This window comes from Trichosporon asahii (assembly GCF_000293215.1).
Source record: "Trichosporon asahii var. asahii CBS 2479 unplaced genomic scaffold scaffold00005, whole genome shotgun sequence".
In the NCBI taxonomy this organism is placed as follows: Eukaryota; Fungi; Basidiomycota; class Tremellomycetes; order Trichosporonales; family Trichosporonaceae; genus Trichosporon; species Trichosporon asahii.
This window is the reverse complement of record NW_014040919.1, coordinates 496,495-512,591: the sequence shown is the minus strand read 5'-3', so window position 1 is coordinate 512,591 and position 16,097 is coordinate 496,495. Positions and strand designations below refer to the sequence as shown.

General features: G+C 58.0%; 7 protein-coding genes and 3 non-coding genes across 10 annotated transcripts; 5 read left to right on the top strand and 5 right to left on the bottom strand.

The window, feature by feature from the left end:
* Positions 1-3,192: 3,192 nt before the first annotated feature.
* Positions 3,193-3,309, bottom strand: A1Q1_t057. Its single transcript has one exon. It is a non-coding gene; the product is annotated as a tRNA-Leu (tRNA).
* A 276-nt stretch (positions 3,310-3,585) lies between these two features.
* Positions 3,586-3,694, top strand: A1Q1_t072. The gene has a single exon. It is a non-coding gene; the product is annotated as a tRNA-Glu (tRNA).
* Positions 3,695-3,960: 266 nt separating this feature from the next.
* Positions 3,961-4,064, bottom strand: A1Q1_t056. The gene has a single exon. It is a non-coding gene; the product is annotated as a tRNA-Leu (tRNA).
* A 608-nt stretch (positions 4,065-4,672) lies between these two features.
* A1Q1_05460 (uncharacterized protein) lies at positions 4,673-5,320 on the top strand (the record flags this gene model as incomplete). Its single annotated transcript, XM_014328098.1, has 1 exon — positions 4,673-5,320. The coding sequence occupies one exon, from the start codon at positions 4,673-4,675 to the stop codon at positions 5,318-5,320; it is 648 nt and encodes a 215-aa protein (XP_014183573.1).
* Positions 5,321-5,749: 429 nt separating this feature from the next.
* Positions 5,750-6,545, top strand: A1Q1_05459 (uncharacterized protein; the record flags this gene model as incomplete). Its single annotated transcript, XM_014328097.1, has 2 exons — positions 5,750-5,835; positions 5,903-6,545. 2 exons carry the CDS (start codon positions 5,750-5,752, stop codon positions 6,543-6,545), a joined length of 729 nt encoding a protein of 242 aa, XP_014183572.1.
* A 174-nt stretch (positions 6,546-6,719) lies between these two features.
* On the top strand, positions 6,720-7,476 carry A1Q1_05458 (uncharacterized protein; the record flags this gene model as incomplete). The annotated part of the gene is made up of 2 exons (XM_014328096.1): positions 6,720-6,901; positions 6,945-7,476. 2 exons carry the CDS (start codon positions 6,720-6,722, stop codon positions 7,474-7,476), a joined length of 714 nt encoding a protein of 237 aa, XP_014183571.1.
* A 205-nt stretch (positions 7,477-7,681) lies between these two features.
* On the bottom strand, positions 7,682-8,799 carry A1Q1_05457 (uncharacterized protein; the record flags this gene model as incomplete). The annotated part of the gene is made up of 2 exons (XM_014328095.1): positions 7,682-8,429; positions 8,492-8,799. The coding sequence occupies 2 exons, from the start codon at positions 8,797-8,799 to the stop codon at positions 7,682-7,684; spliced, it is 1,056 nt and encodes a 351-aa protein (XP_014183570.1).
* Positions 8,800-9,250: 451 nt separating this feature from the next.
* A1Q1_05456 (uncharacterized protein) lies at positions 9,251-11,274 on the bottom strand (the record flags this gene model as incomplete). The annotated part of the gene is made up of 6 exons (XM_014328094.1): positions 9,251-10,200; positions 10,250-10,293; positions 10,383-10,696; positions 10,751-10,838; positions 10,876-11,009; positions 11,056-11,274. The coding sequence occupies 6 exons, from the start codon at positions 11,272-11,274 to the stop codon at positions 9,251-9,253; spliced, it is 1,749 nt and encodes a 582-aa protein (XP_014183569.1).
* Positions 11,275-13,625: 2,351 nt separating this feature from the next.
* On the top strand, positions 13,626-14,785 carry A1Q1_05455 (rho GTPase; the record flags this gene model as incomplete). Its single annotated transcript, XM_014328093.1, has 6 exons — positions 13,626-13,653; positions 13,717-13,793; positions 13,946-13,989; positions 14,088-14,176; positions 14,222-14,329; positions 14,400-14,785. 6 exons carry the CDS (start codon positions 13,626-13,628, stop codon positions 14,783-14,785), a joined length of 732 nt encoding a protein of 243 aa, XP_014183568.1.
* A 349-nt stretch (positions 14,786-15,134) lies between these two features.
* On the bottom strand, positions 15,135-15,991 carry A1Q1_05454 (peptide alpha-N-acetyltransferase; the record flags this gene model as incomplete). The annotated part of the gene is made up of 2 exons (XM_014328092.1): positions 15,135-15,233; positions 15,296-15,991. 2 exons carry the CDS (start codon positions 15,989-15,991, stop codon positions 15,135-15,137), a joined length of 795 nt encoding a protein of 264 aa, XP_014183567.1.
* Between the last annotated feature and the right edge of the window lie 106 nt (positions 15,992-16,097).

Sequence of the window (16,097 nt, the reverse complement as noted above, 5' to 3'; positions counted from 1 at the left end):
AGGGTCGCTAGGTGAGAGCTGGTCACTGCGTGTGCGAGCTGACCCCAGACATTGGCAGGAGAAGCCTAAGCTGGTGCAGAGATCGTGAGCTTTTCGCTTCATCGAAGCCATCCCGCCGGAAACGATTCTCGTCTCAAAGCCTCGATTACGCTCAGCTGCGGCAACGGATAGGTAGCAGCTGCACAGCCTAGTAAGAGCTGACGCCAGGCAGCGGGCGATGGTTGGTGAGAGCACATATTTCGAGGCGAGCCGAGGAAAAGTGTGAGTGTGGCGCAGGGGAACAGAAGGGAGAGCTGTACTTCCGTTTCACTCAAGCTAATGCCAGACTTGGGCGAGCGAACGAGCATGGTCGGGTAGAGAAGGCAAGCTGCTTTATGCGTTCCAGCTGACGTATCAGAAGACCATATCCAGCGCGCCAGCCCATGTCCGCTTTACACGCCGTTCCCGCTTGAGCACCCACAGCGGAGGATAGATCTCACCGGCCGTGCGCGCAAATCAAGGTTGAGCTACCTTCATTCTGAAGCCAGCTGACTCCAGGCATATTCGAGGCGGTACGTTGACGAGAGGGTCAAGCTGTTGCGCGGTGATTTCCAGCTGACATCTCAGAGGGCCGGCGTGTCAGCCTTGTGCGGTTGCGTGTCTACAGTCTTTGGTGGGATTTGCAGGGCGTGGCATCGGGTGGTTCAATGACAAAGAGTGGTGAGAGCTGATCGACCCTCCATCTCAAGCTGACCTCCAGGCATTGATTGGACAATGTCTAATGTAGGAGTGAGTTGCGTAAGCTACGCTGCGCTGCACTTCAGCTAACACTACAGTGTCCCATCATCTCCACAGACGCAGGAGTGTTGGCGGAACAAACCATCACTAGCCGCCACCAGAAGCGGGGATTTTTGGGCGCAACAAGAACAGGTAAGAGCTCTGTAATCCTGACCACCGTAGCTAACTCCCAGAATGGAACGAGTGAGCCACGACGTTGCATGGGGGCAGAAAAGGAGAGATCGTGAGCTGCCGGAGTTTGCCACTTGACAAAAGCTGACTTGCCAGATTGGTCGTACTGCCTCCTCCTCCACTTTATCCGAGGGCTTTGCACACCTACTGTTGACTAGGCGCTGGACTAAAGACGCAAGGCTAAGGCTGACGAGGGAGGGTGTAAAGGCTACTTGGCCTAGTGAGAGGCTAACTGCAGACAACGATCAGGAAAAGCAAAGAGTGAAGTAAGGGTAAGCTAACACTTGCCCCATTGAAGCTGACATGCCAGATTCCACCGTTGTCGCCGCACCCAACAGCGTTCCTGCCATGATAACGCCTTTCCGAAGATGCTTGCAATGTGCTGGCATTGGAAGCAAGAGGTGAGAGCTGCCGCGACGCTGAGAAGTTGAAGCTGACTCCAGAAACCCACCCACCGCCATATCTAAATCTGACATGGTAAGCTGACGGGTTCCCAAACAGAAGCTGACGGTCAGAACGATAACCCTCCGCCACATTCTCGCACTTCCATCGCGTCGCAGCATCGTCCCGATCAACGATAACGGGGCACAAGGTCAGAAGCTGAAGATGACAGAGCGGGGAAGGGTAGCTACGACGTTGCCTGCCTCAAGCTAACCCCAGGGTTTCGACGAGCAAGCTTTCACTGAGAGAGTTACGGTGAGCTATCAGACTTTTGATGAGCTGACATCCCAGTATACTCTCGATGCTACGTTCCTGCGACGCTCTTTGTCTCACCGATATACTGGATTGAGGGGCTAAACTGGTAATGCAGACGGTAGAGGAGAAGCAGGCTTAAGCTCAACATTACTCACTGCAGCTGAGTCAGGCATAGATGAGCAAGGACTCATATGTCGGCGAGAGAGGGTAAGCTGCGTTACACGGTGACTTCAGCTGACATCTCAAAGCGTTCTCACTTTCCCGCACGTTCCACCTAGCCCCATATAAGGGTCTCACTGATCCGAGGTGCTGAACGGCAACCGTGACACTCGACATCGAGGGCAGGTGAGAGCTGAGTGTCCCGGTGTCTGAAGCTGTTTCCAGATGTCGACGTGCGACACCCTGGCGGTTTAGAGAGACACGGTGAGCTGTCCGACTGAGCGAGCTGACATGTCAGGACCACGCAACGCTAGTCCGTTCACTCCTGCCAGTGGAGACAACTTGGGCTGCGGTTTATGGAGGAGAAGGAGAGGAGCAGGAGGTGAGAGCTACTTTTGGCCTTGCCTTTCTAGCTGACGTCAGACAGAGGACCAGTAAACAGCGCCGAGTCGCGGTGAGGGAGATTGTGACCTTTGAAGTGGGAGGTGGAGACTGGTGACAGCTACTCGATGCGTGTAAGAAGTCAAAGCTAAGGTCAGACTCGGCAGGTGCGAGCCACCACTTGATGTACAGTAAGGCCGAGGGGCCTAGGGTAAGCTCTGTGCACCCCCGTACCAAGGCTAATATCGCGGTATTCTCCGAACTACCAGCTCATCCCCACCGTCTCTATCAGTACGGAATCTGAACAGCATCTCAACCATGGAGTTACTCGGGCTGGAAATGAGATAGCCGGCAAGTGGCGGCATTGTGAGAGCTATCTAACTCCCGGGTTCAAGCTGACCCTCAGACGTCGCGCAGAGGGGAGCCTGGGTTTCAGCTCACTGGGTCATTATCTTCAGGCTGTAAGTGAGCAGCCAATTGAGGTCAGGCGGAAGCTGGTCTCTACCGATACTAGCTTATCACAGACGGGGAGGGGTAGACGTGACGAGAGGGTAAGCTACCAGGACGGATGTGAAGCTGACGTTTCAGAGCAACTGTTCGGCCGCCACAGTGATATCATCTTGTTATTGTGGCCTCCACATGCTGAGGTTGAAGCTGGGTGAGTCATGATCAGAGAGATGGTGAGCTGCGTTGCTGCGCAACCTAAGCTGACCCCAGGCGACAACTGCTAACCGTTGAGTTGCGGCAAGGGGTGCCGGAGGGTGTATAGTAAGTTCATCGATGTAGCGCACCGCGGCAAGTTTGGGTTAAAGGGAGCTATTGCTATCTGTGACTGCGGCTGACCCCAGGCATTCTTCCCAGGAGCGGAATGTTAAATGATCACCGACTTGCTCTTCCACTTTCAACATTGTGCTTCCTGCAGCAACCCTCCCGATTCAACATCTGCCCTCACTCTCCATTCGTAAGCAGCAGCAACAAAAGAGGGAAGGGAGCAACCGAATGCTCGTATGACAAGAGTGGGATTCGAACCCACGCCCGAAGACTGCGACGATCCACCCCGCTCGATCATTTTCGAGGAAGAGGGTAACCTGAACACAGCGCCTTAGACCGCTCGGCCATCTTGCCTGCTGCTCCGCTGCCGGGGGCGTCGAGGGATCGGCGTCGGCGCCGGCGCGGACGCCGACTCCGCATCAGAGCCTGAGCGAGCGAAGCGAAGGGGCGCCTCGAGGCTGGAGCGGCGTGGCACGCTTTTAAGATGTTTCAGACTGGTCTGCTATCATCAGCACCGAAACGATACGCCTGCCAACAGCTTCCCACGTCTCGGAACAGCCTTCGCCTCTCTCTGCGTCGCTCGGAGGCCGCGCTCGCTGCCAGCTGCGCACGCAAGAGCGTTACATCGTCTCTTCGCTAGTATATCGGTTAGTATAATCGCCTCTCAAGAGAGAGTACCTCGGCTTCTCTGAAGTTGAAGTGATCGCGATAGAGCAGGGTTCGACTCCCTGGCGGAGAAGTCTTTTACTCCTCGTTCGTGCGCATGCAATGCACTAGTTTTCATTCGTAAAGAGCGGGTGTAGAGTGGACAATTAGGTGAACAAGTTGAGGGTCGTCACTGGCGTGGAAGTCCCTGACCTCCACTTTTGGCGGAGGGCGTCAGATAATTTTCAGGATTTTCCAGCGCCACTTTCGCAGCATGGTCAACCAACCGCCTTCCCCGTCGTCCCTCGACGTCCAAAGGATGAAAAAGATTGGCGTAAGGGGGCAACTGAATGCCCGCTTTGACGAGAGTGGGATTCGAACCCACGTCCGAAGACTGCGGAGACGACTGCTCGGAGGAGCAGATCACCTTAACACAGCGCCTTAGACCGCTCGGCCATCTCGCCGGACATGGGAGCGACGCCGAAGCGTCGGGGATGCGCCCCGGTCGGTCCAGCGCATAATAGATTTCATCATGAACGTGGCCCGGGGTGCAAGTGGCTACTCATTGTTCACGCGCCGGTGGATGGGGTGGGGAAACATACGGTACCTTGGGCACGCATCGCACAGGGTTGAATACAGAGGGCAACTTGATCGCTCTCGGTGCGAGTGTGGCGAATGCGGCGCGAAGGGGATAAAGGTGCGGCAATGGAGCGCAGGCTGTCGCTCGACTAATGGGCTGTATAGAGCGCCGGCGCACACACCAGCGTCAGTGATGCCAGCCCGGGTTCCAACTGCAAGACAATTGCCATATCTTCACAATTACTCGTCGTTCTACTCGTCGTTCTACTCCCCCACCATCTTCGTACATCAACCTGATCCATGCCGAACATTTGGCTTGGGGACTATGCTCTAGGGTGTGGCCACCACTTCCAGGAAGGCGACATCACCCTGGTCTCCTCTGACAACCAACCTTTCAAGATCTCGTCAGCTCGCCTGTTCGCCGCGAGGTGGGTCGTATCTGCACGGGGTACTGACGCGCAGCCGCGTTTTAAGCGCAGCCGGAGATGTCTCCATGGGCCCCTTGGTCATTCAATTCACAGACTACGAGATTGAGACTGCTCCCGTACTCTGCCTGTTCCTCACCTTCTTGACGCGTCGGGTGGTCCTGGGCAACTACCCATCGACCGACACGCTCATTCGGCTCGTCCGCTTCGCCAAGAAGTGGGACTGTCCCCGCGTCATCAAGAAAATAATCCGCGCTCTGCAATCAGCTCTGGAAAATGGCGCAATGAACCTCAAGAGCATCTGCATTGTGGCAGCAGCCCTAGGCAACTTGCGGCCCTGCGAGGCCGTAGTCCTACAGGCCGCCACCCTCTCCAAGGCTAACCGTCCTTGGAAGACCTGGGAGTTGCCCAGCGAGTGGGAGCACCTAATCCCGGAGGAGTACCATGACGCACTTTGCTGGGGCACCGTGAAGGAGAGGTCTCATACCGCTGAGAGGCGGTGTGTTGTCGACCTCTGGCCCCGCTTCCTCCGCCAGCTGTATCATCGCCAGCAGAGCCGTCCCTATGTCACTCCCCAGGACGTGGCGGACGAGTTCCGTGCCAGAGTCAACAAAGTCAAGATGGAGCAGCGTGTTGCGCGCCGACTCATGCGGTGGGTGGAGGAGAGCCGTAACGCTGAGTATGACAATCCGGAGGTGCAGGTAGTCCTAGAGTAAATAAGGAACGGTTATCAGTCCTAGAATGCTATGCACTCATTGTTGTTCCAATGCATACTGCAGATTCGTATTGTTATTGCATGATGCCAGCGTCCTCCCACGGCCGAGCACTTGACTGAAACTGATCGGCCATGCACGCGTGTTCGTGACGCTTTCGCTTGTGACTTGTCTTTTGCGACGCACCTGCAAAACCACTGTCAAAAACAACTCTGACGACTCGGGTGCGAGTGTAGGGCGCATCGTTGCGAGTCAGTCACACCGCCTGCTCACTATCCCACGCTCTCCAACGCACACTGCATTCACAACTCTCTTCCCCACCATCAGAACAAGTGTCGACTCGCCTTCCTGATGACATTCCTTACCTCCCTATACATCAATTATCGGCCGCTACCGAAGCTCCTACCTGAAGCAGCCGACCTCTCGCCTGGCATGCGAGCACCAGAAGAGACCTTCACCCTCATCTCCTCTGACCTGCGGCGCTTCAAGGTTCCCGCTGCTCTACTCTGGACTGCAAGGTGCGTAGTGGGTGTGTAAGCTACTGACAGACAGTGGCGTGTTCGCCGCAGCTGCAGAGATGGCTAGGGGACCATTGTTGGTCCAATTTACCGACCCTCTTATCGAGAACAGTGACGTCCTTCGAGCATTCCTGGACCTCCTGATGGGCACTCCGGAGCTCGATGCCACCTTCTCCACCGAGACGCTCCTCCGACTCGCCCGCTTCCTGGAGAAATGGGACTGCCCCGACGTCATGATCAAGCTCGGAGCTGGCGTAGAGCGCGCCTTCGCCAGCTCAGCCATGACGCCCGAGAGTGCGTGTGCGATCGCCGCCGCCCTCGGCGACCTCTCGCTCTGTGAGGACATAGTAAAGCTGGCGGGGAAGATGCGCATTCTCCCATGGCGCAGCGGATACCTGCCCGCGAGCTGGGAACGATTCATCGATCCAGCGTACCACGACGCGCTGCTTTGGCGAAGGGACGAGTACAGGACGAGCACGGTGCACCGCCCCCCGCCTCCTTATGACGTCCGGATGCTCGCGTTCCAGGATCTCGGCCGCTCACTTAGGCTCCGCCGACAGCCGACTCTACAGGAGCTTGCGCAGTGCTTCCGATACAGGGTAGAACGAGCTTTAGCCAGGCAGACTAGCGCGCGACGACTTCTACATTGGTTACAGGACACGGCCGCCATAGAGCTGGACGAGCCGGAAGTGCCCCGGCTCGATGCATAGTCTGAGCGCAATGTACATGTAGAGTGCGATACATGCCAAGTCAGATATGAAGCCCGAATTTCCGCTTTGATTCTCTGGAGGGCGCAAACAGCGCCCCTGTGTGCCGCCGCGAGTTCAGTATAGACGGAGCGACAAGATCTTCTCTCGACTCCACTCACGCAACTCATGTGCATCATGGTCCCTCCAGTCCCTATTCGCAACTGCAACAGACCGCGCAGGGAAAAGACCAAACTTCCCAGCATCAGCATCAACAGCGACATCAACATCAACGTCGATGTCGACAATGACGACTTCACCCTGATCTCAAGCGACAACGCAATATTTACGGTCCCCTCCTACCATCTCTTTGCCGCCAGGTGAGTCTCCCCTCCCATCCATCCTTTTCTGACGTACCCCCAGCGCAGTCTTCCGCGACGCTCCCTCTGGCGGACGGAGACAGGTGCAGTTCACAGACTCGGACATTGAGCGTTCAGACGTGCTGGGCTCCTTCGTCCGCCTCATAATGCACGGACGCTTGACACGCGAAGACTACGGCCCCGATCCCGGCATAGACGCAGCCCACAATCGCTGGGCGAGGCTCATCACATTCATGCAAAAGTGGGACTGCCAGGGGCCCCTACGCACATTCACGCTCTGCGTGAGCGAACTCCTGCTGCGCGGAGAGGTGGCCTCGCTGGACGCTTTCGTCCTCGGCATGCTGGCCGATGACGAGGAGTTGTGCGTCTCCGCCCTCAAAGTGAGGGGGCCGGCCGGGCGCCCTCTCCGTGTAGACGACGTTCCGTTCCGGACCTGGCAGCGTGTCGGGGCGAGGTACATGTACGCACTCGCATGTGCCCATGGTGGAGTGGGGCGCGGCAATGGTTGGACCGACATCTCCGACGCCTTTCGTCGCCATCTCAGCCAGACGGAGAGGATGGTTGAGGCAGAGTAAGACCGTTCGGCATTCCGCAAGACTAACCCTCCAGCCAAGACGTCTTCCCGGTGCTTACACCACCGACGGGCCAACCCACCGAACTGGTTAGAGAGTGGTCATAGAGAGGGTGTCATCAAGCCTCTCAGCTCCGGGAATGGCACATGACTATCGGACAGAGGATACATACAACTGGCATGAGGTTACAAAATGTACATACAGATGACTAGGTGAGACGCTGAACTGCAATTTCATCAAGAAGCGTCCAGGGTTCCAAGTGTTCGCCGCAAGCACTGCACAGTGTGCGATTGATTGCTTGCTCAGTAGAAGATCGGTCCCCTGCTGTTAGACCCTCCGTTCCCTGCAGTACATACTTGGACAGCTCTCCTTCCTCAGCGACTTGCAGCTCTTGCAGAAACAGCGACCCAAGATCTTCCCCCTCCACCTGAAGCTCGCGCGCCATCCCCATGGCCCAGAGAAACCTGGGCTCGGCGCGTTCCCAAACACGGAGCGGGAAATTGGCCAAGCGCAATGTTTTGCACCCGATTGTGCTGGACATGGTGGCGGCGCACAGATCAGCGTCGCTGCTGAGCATGCCCAAGGTGAGCGCATCTGCGGGACGGATGCGGCGCATAACGAGGAGTTCCAGAATGCCGAGGCCGAATGCACGAAGAGCGGCGGCGCAGTCCCACTTCTGCAAGAACAGAATGACGTCGCAGTACAGGTTCAGTTGACCTCCAGAGAGCGCAGGTGGGTTGCCGTCATACTCGGGGTAGGTGTCGTCGAACTCATCGTCCTCATCAGCTTCGCAATCGTCATTGGGCTGGCGGGGAAGGTGGTCGTACTTGTCACGGGTTAGGCGATTGTGAACAATCAGGTTTAGGGCGAGGTCGATGACGACTGCGCGCTCGAGCACTTCGTCCGTGAACTCAATCTGCTGCAGGCCGGTGGAGGGTGCGTCGCGCAGGACGGGGCTAATGTCAGTGAAGATGCAAGAATGGCGTGGTGCGGGGAGGAGTGGAGCTGGAAGTCATACCTGGCCGAGAAGAGGTGATGCGACAGGACGCGGAATCGCCACCCATCACTGGACATGAGGACAAAGTCGCCATCGTGCCAGAGAGAATGGTCTTGGATCACGAGAAAGGGTGAGGCCGAGGCGGTAGCGGTCGCCGGCGGCTCGGGGCTCGCCGCTGACACTTCGCTCATTATGGACCGCGGAGGCAAAGGAAAAATGAGGTAGAGAAAGAGGAGATAGAGTAAGAGAAGGTAGAAGTAGAGGAGGTATAGTTCAATGAGAGTGTTGGGTGAAGAGTGAGAAGAAGGAAGGTCCAGAGGTCGCGTCATAAGTTGATCGTGCGAGCAGAACACTGCGCATTCCGGGACGATTGGGGCGCAGCTGGGGCACGCGTGACTTGAGAGACAAGGTCGATGATTCATAACGGTCATGGACCGTAGTCTACCCCGTTAGCTCGTCAGCTAGCCCAAGCCACAGGCCACAGGTCGCGTAAGTGGGGAGCGTACCTGGCTGGCCATGGCTGGGGTGAGATCGAACCTAGAAGCGCCACTCGTCACTGGTGATCAAGGCAGGGTCGCCATTCTCGCAGGAGGGTTGGTCGTTGAGAACGAGCGTTAACGTGAAGTTACGGTGACTGCGTGAGGGGGCTGGGCCCAGATCTTGGGTGCTAGGCTGCTCCGCACTCCACACGCCACTGCAACCTCAGCACTTCTGCACCTCCTGCATGCAGGGAGTACACCTCAATCACAGATGCTCATGCCATTACAGTGCACACCGAAACTACCTCCTACCCGGTCCCATCGCCTGACTATACGGCCGCATAATGTCGATAACCTCCTGCCGAGCTTGCTCCCTAGCTTGTTCAGAGACAGCGAGCGCGCTCCCACTCCAGCTCGGATGCGCCCTATGCCCGGGCGGCATGCCCCCAAACTCTGCCGGGTATGGCGCCTGCGCCGGCATGGGCTGTGGCATCGGTGCTGGGGCGGGTTGCGGCTGAGGCATAGGCTGCGGCATAGGCTGAGGCGCAGCTGTTCGCGGACGGCCTGTGAGTTGGGGGCCGAGAGGAGCGAGACCTGGCGGCGGCACGAGGCCGGGTTGCATTGTGGGATGGATGCCCGTCGGCATTGGTTGGACCGGGACTGGGACGGCGCCGGTCATCATCGGTTGCATGGGCTGCACCGCCTGCATTGGCGGCGGCCCAGGTTGCATGGGTGGTGGCATGGGCGGTGGCACACCCGTCATCGCTGGGTGCAAGGGTGCCGGGTGCATTGGTGGCGGCATGCCGGTCATCGCTGGGTGGAGCGGCGGCTGCATCGGCAGCGGCATGCCAGTCATTGCGGGATGCAGAGGCGGCATTGGCGGAGGCATACCCGTCATTCCCGGAGCGATGTGAGGCGGCATGCCCGGCTGTCCAGGTGGCCACACCGGCGGGGGCATGAACGGGGCGGGCGTAATGCCTCGCATTGGGTGCATCATCGGCTCCATGTAGGCAGGGTTGAAGTGTTCGCGCGGCGGACCGAGGATGCCGTGGAGCATACGAGCACCAAAGGGCATGGGCGGAAGAGGCTGTGGCGCCATACCGGCTCTCATGGCTGCTTGCGCCCGCGCAGCTTGCTCCCAGTCGTACATTGCCCTGTACTGCCGGTCCAGCCATGCCGGTATTGTGTACGTGTTGCGCGCATGCACGACGACGAGGAAGATGAGCATGAGCGGGACGAGGGAGCCGATGACTGGGTGTCAGCTACAGAGGAGATGCTTACAGCTGCAAACGGGACTCACGACCACCGATGAGCTTGCCGTTCGGCCCTGGCTCGCCGCGGGTCCTGTGCTTCGCGAAGCCAACTTGAGGGTCGCCCTCGGAGTAGTATAGTGCCCGAGTCGTTAGTTCAGAAGGGAACCTCCGTTAACTCACGTGTACCACTCGTCAAGGAAGGGCGTACCCAGGCGGATCTTGCCGCTGTTGTCCGGCGTCGAGTGGTTGGCCCAGGCGTAGACAGCTCCATAGCAAATATCTCCCTCCTTGATCCGGAGGAGGTCTGGCGGTACACCGAAACCTCGACCGTCTTCCAGCTTCAACTCAAACTTGAGTTTCTGGTCGCAGGGAAGCTTCCACCGAGCACGGTCAGCGTTTTTGACGGGTTTGGCCTCTTGCGCCTGAGCGTAGAAGTCACTAGCAACGGAGAAGGGAGCATAGATAGCACCGAGACCGGGGTCGATGGTGGCCTGCTGTTAGCTAAAGAAGAGGCTCTGATAGCTAAAGGAGAGCGCCTTTCGGCTCACCAGCAAGTTGTCGCCCACGATGCTTCCACCTCGTATTCCGATGCTCTCGATACCGATCGTCCAGCTCGCATTCGTCTTGATCCACTCGCTGAAATGAGTTTCGCCAGAAGCGTGGCGCAACTCACAAATCGCCGTCAGTCTGATCTTTGTTCACACCACCCCAGTCTAAACGACCAACCGTGCGAAGGCCATCACTGCTCTCCGTGTCGATGCCGAGTGTGAACCGCCCGCCGGTCGCAGTGTAGAGGAAGCTTCGCTCCTTGTCCGTCTGCTGTTTAGCTTCGAAAACCATCTCCTCAACTCACGCTACTAATCCCTAGCCCGAAGAAACCATCTGTACCTGGCGTCATGGTCGTTGGCTTCCGCTCACCTCTCTGCCCTGACTCTATGTCGATCTTGTTGATTACGAGGACGCTCCCTCTGTCCGACACCTCGCCTACAGCTCTGTTCACCGTGATGAAGGAGCCGCTCGCTCTTGGACGTCCTGGGGGATATTCGAAATCTCGAAGCAAAGCCTCAGACATCTGCGGTGAGCTGCGTAAGCGAATTGCAGCTTACTCCTACACTTTGAGAGCTCGTCGTGTTGAATCTGCATGTCTCAGATATCATATCGGACGAGCTTCTCACCCAACAGCATCTTGCATGCAACTCGTGCAGCTTGAGTTCACCACTGCCATGTAGTCGGATCCCGTCGCTGGAGTCAGCTTATATGAAGTCTCTTCTCAGCTCACTCAACGCCAACTGCAGTTGCTGCCCCGGTTCTCCAATGTTCACGGCGACAACGTTCGCAGCTGTGCCGCGGATGATGGGGATCGAGCTGCTGTAGCTGCCGAGTCTGTCGTCTGCCCGTATCTCCGCGATCATTAGCAGGGCGAGAAGGGATTGCGTCAAGAGGCTCGCTGATGGCTCGACCATTGATCGAGGAGTGAGAGTGGTAAGTGAAGGTGATCAGCATAACAATGGAAGATGGCTTTGTTTGTGTCTGTGTGCGAGTGAGTTGCTTGAGCTCGGACCTCGAACACGTGCAGGAAACATTCGGGCGTCGTCGACGTCGCTCAATGAGGCCTGGCTGAGGTGCACGGACCGTTGTCCACGGAGGATCGGAGGAGGACGAGTCATTGTGCGATCTGTAGCGTCACAGAAGGATTGGGCGTTTTCGAGAACGCTCAGGCTCTGGTGAAGGTGTGCCCGACGTGACTCGGAAGCGTTGAAATACCAGCGCATGGTGGTTCGCAAATTTCGCACAGAGCACTGGCGCTGGTGTAGTGAGCAGATTCCAGTGAACGATGTGTTTCAGTGAGTTTGGACAACGAGGAATGGGGTTTTGTTCCCAGAAACAGTGGAAAACGGCGTGGGGTGGGGTGAGTACGAAGGGGCGAGTCAGATCGCGTAATGTTGTCTTCCTTCCGAGGAAGGCACGTCCGGACACTTCGGGCCGGTCGCCAAGGAGAGGCGAATCGTCCCCCATTTCTCCACATGCATGCACTGCATTGCGGTGATGACGTTGAGCGTCGAATGGCGATGCATGGCTGGTCACGAGCCAGAACAAGCAAATGCGTCGTGTGAGGATTAGGAGGGAGCAATGTGGGGGACGCGATGTTCGCGATGAGAAATCAAGGGCAGTTCTCGATCAGTAGTTCATCATGTCGAGAAACGGTTGCGATCGTGACAGCATCCAAATGAGGGAAGGCGTAGAGACCCTCACATGCAGCGCGGAGGGCCCGGACCGGAAGTCCTGGAGTCCTGGGCGACGGGTGCTGGGATCGCTGAAAACGCCGCGGAATTGTGGGTTGAATGTGCCTTGCCCTCCTTGCTTTCACTTGATGTGGAGAGAGCGAGTAGTGAACGGTGGGTCCGCAGTGAACCAATCCGACACGGCCTACCACGAGGGAGGACGGAGAGAGTTGATGACAATGTTCTGACGGGGAGAGAACGAATGATGGAACAGGACGGGAAGGGGGTTTGGGAGGAATGGAATGGCAGCGACAGGTCGAGCTTAAAGGCCGGGATGGTCGTGTCAGCGAGCGAGGATATGGGCATATGGCAGGACGTCGGTGCTATCTAGTGAATGCTAAGCTTTCGGTGCTCGGTGCCTGCAGAGCACCCGTAGACCGCGTAGAGACCGGGCCTCGGGCGGTGAGCGTTGTTGACTGGGTAGAAGGGGGACCCAGGAGTGAGGCTGGACCCTGGTAAAGGAGAATTCAGCATTCGAGGGTTCCAAGGGCGAGTCCGGTACTACCGCTCTCCGTTCAGCCGGCGCTGGCTGCTGGGGGGCGACTGGCTTTCAGTGCCCTGTTCCATGTTCCAATCCAGGCCATCCACTTTTTGAATCCGCCAGCCAACATTACATCCACTCACAACCTATCGCTCCCTCATGAACCACTTGACCCGCATTCCTTCCTTTGCAAGTCACCTATCCTGATCGCTGTTCCATCTCCGCCATCCTCTGTCCCATCTCCGGCTCCGTTCTCGCTGTGATATACCCATACCTCGGCGTCAGATCGGATCGTCGAGCTCATCACATCCCAGCTCCCTCCCCTCTCCCCCCCGCCGATCAACTCCGGAACGCACACGCCGAGGGTCATCGTTTCAGGTCGATTACCCTTCTTCCCTCGCCTTCCCCCCCTTGCTCTTTTCTGCCGCCCCTGTATCCGGCCCATCGCCATATCCTGCAACCAGCCAGCCTCGCCGAACGCAGCACCCAGCCAGCCAGCCAGCGCCCAGCCAGTTGCCAGCCCCCTCCGCCGCTTTTTGCGTCCACTCGCCATCCCACCAACCCCATCACCATCTTGCATCGCGCCATCCACCGCCCGTGCCATCATCGTCCCCCTTAGACTCACTAGAGCGATAGCGTGAAAGAGAGTGATCGCCCAGGATGAACCACAACATCCAAGCGATTAAGTGTGAGTTTACTCTTTCCCCCTTCCCTGTGCTCGCGCTCGTCCGATCACAACATGACTCCTTAGCAACGCGTCATGCCAAGCGCCCAAGTGTCCAAACTGACAGACCAGGTGTTGTCGTCGGAGACGGTGCAGTCGGCAAGGTTCGTGCACACCCTCCCTGTCTTCCTCGCCCCGTGCGGCCCACGTTGTCTTCTGCCCGAGGAACTCGCGCAATGCCGAGGAGCTGGTGCTGTCAGGCTGTCGGGCTAACAGAGACGACTGTTGATCTGATGTTGATGCTGACTACGTCCAGACATGTCTGCTGATCTCGTACACGACGAATGCCTTCCCCGGAGAGTGAGCACAAGCTTCATGGTATAGGAATAAAGCTGACATCAGATACGTCCCGACTGTGCGTTGAGCTACTAGAGCATTGGCCGTGTAGCTGACAGCAGGTGTTTGACAACTACTCGGCGCAAGTACTCGTCGACCGGAGACCGATCTCGCTCGGACTATGGGACACGGCAGGACAGGAAGACTATGAGTGAGTCGCCCGCTGGCCCATTGCGCTGCTGGATCGCGTAAACAGTGTGTGCCGAGTCTGGCTCAGCTGTCGATGTGCCCGGTCGAGCTGACGTACAGCCGCCTGCGACCTCTGTCGTACCCGCAAACAGACGTGTTCCTGGTGTGCTTCTCGGTGATTTCTCCGCCATCCTTTGAGAATATCAAGACGGTGAGTGCCCCTTGGCGTCTAAGACAGCTTCTAGACTATGCGGAACGCGGCCGAACCGCTGCCTCGACGCAGCTGGTGTTTTTACGGTATCAGCTGACAATCCAGAAATGGATCCCAGAGATCCGACACCACGCCGCCGGCGTCCCAATCATTCTGGTCGGAACCAAGCTCGACCTGCGCGACGACCCGACGACGATCCAGCGGCTGCGTGAGCGGCGATTCTCGCCCATCACGTACAACCAGGGCATGCAGATGGCGAAAGAGGTCGGCGCGGTGCGCTACGTCGAGGCGAGCTCCAAGACGCAGGAGGGACTGAAGAATGTGTTTGACGAGGCGATCCGCGCCGTCCTCACGCCCGCGGACCGGCCGGCAGCGGGACAGCAGCGCAAGCCGAAGAAGAAGGTGTGCACGGTTCTCTAGGAGCGCGCACGCGAAGCGCGTCAGCGCGAGCGTGTGCCGCTCTCTCATGCGCCGCCGCCGTGTCTTGTGTCTTGTGCCGTTTGCCGTGACGACTGTATTTTTGACGAACCGCCGGTTCGAAATTGAAGTTGACGTTTGGTCTCTCTCGTCTCTCCTCTCTCTCTCACTCCTTCATCTCGCACCGATCTCTTCATCTTATATCTATACCGACGCAGCCATTTGCTCTGCTCTAGAGATGCATGCTCGAGTTGTAATTTGCCTATAAGTAGCGTGTGGAGACGCGTTGCGATGGGTTCTATGTTGTGTTGAAAAAAGTGAGAGGTGAGATATTGTGAGATGAAGGCAGGATCTAGTCGCGGTTCCTCGCCTTCTTGGCCGCGTCCATGGCCCGCTTGCCCTGCTCGCGCATAAAGTCGGCGCCTTCCTGCGCTGCGCGTTTCGTGCCCGCCTGTAATGTCAGCATACGCTCCGATAGCAGAACTCGGGACTGCGGGACTCGTGATGACTCACCGCTCCAATCCATCCCCGTGCCCTCAGCCAGTTGACGACCTTTGGCGTCCACGCCACAGTCAATCCCGCGCGGACAGGGAGGAGCAAAATCTTGTGGATGGGGTACGCGAGCGCGGCCTCGGCCCAGAGCTGCTTGTTATTGTACCAAGCGACCTCCTTCTTGTGACCCGTGCGCCTCTCCTCGGCGGCGTCGGCGGCGGCCTCCTGACGGTCCTCGTGCTCGGCCTGGATGCGGTCGGCCTCCTCGCTGCCGTACCGGAGGGAGCGGTACGCATGCGTCATGCGGTCGACGTAGGGCTCGAGCTTGTCCACGCCGATCGCATGCACGAAGGCGAACGAAAGCGAATAGTCCACGGCGGAGAGCGCGAGATACATGAGCACGGCGTAGGAGCCGTACGTCTTTGTCAGATCCTTGAAACGCTGGTACGAAGATTTCTTGGAGCCGTCCGGGTTCGTGTCTGAGTTGGGGTCCGACTTTTGGTTGGAGCGTGAGGAGGAGGAGGAGGAGGAGGACGAGGAGGAGGAAGAGCGCCGGCGGTCATCGTCCTCGTCACGTCGTCGGGGGGTGGAGGAGAAGTTGCGCTGAGGGTAGCGGGGGAAGGCGGGCACTAGCGGCGCCGGAGGGAGACGACGGGCGGAAAGCTGCACCTGTCTCCGAGCCAGGAGACGGAGGCCGGGAGCGAGTCGAGACGCCATGATGGAGGGAGAAGGTGAGGAACGCGGAGCGCAAGGTCGTGCGAGTCTGCTCGAGCCGCAGGTATGCAACTGTTGATACTACTAGTCCCGGCGTCGAGGTGGCACG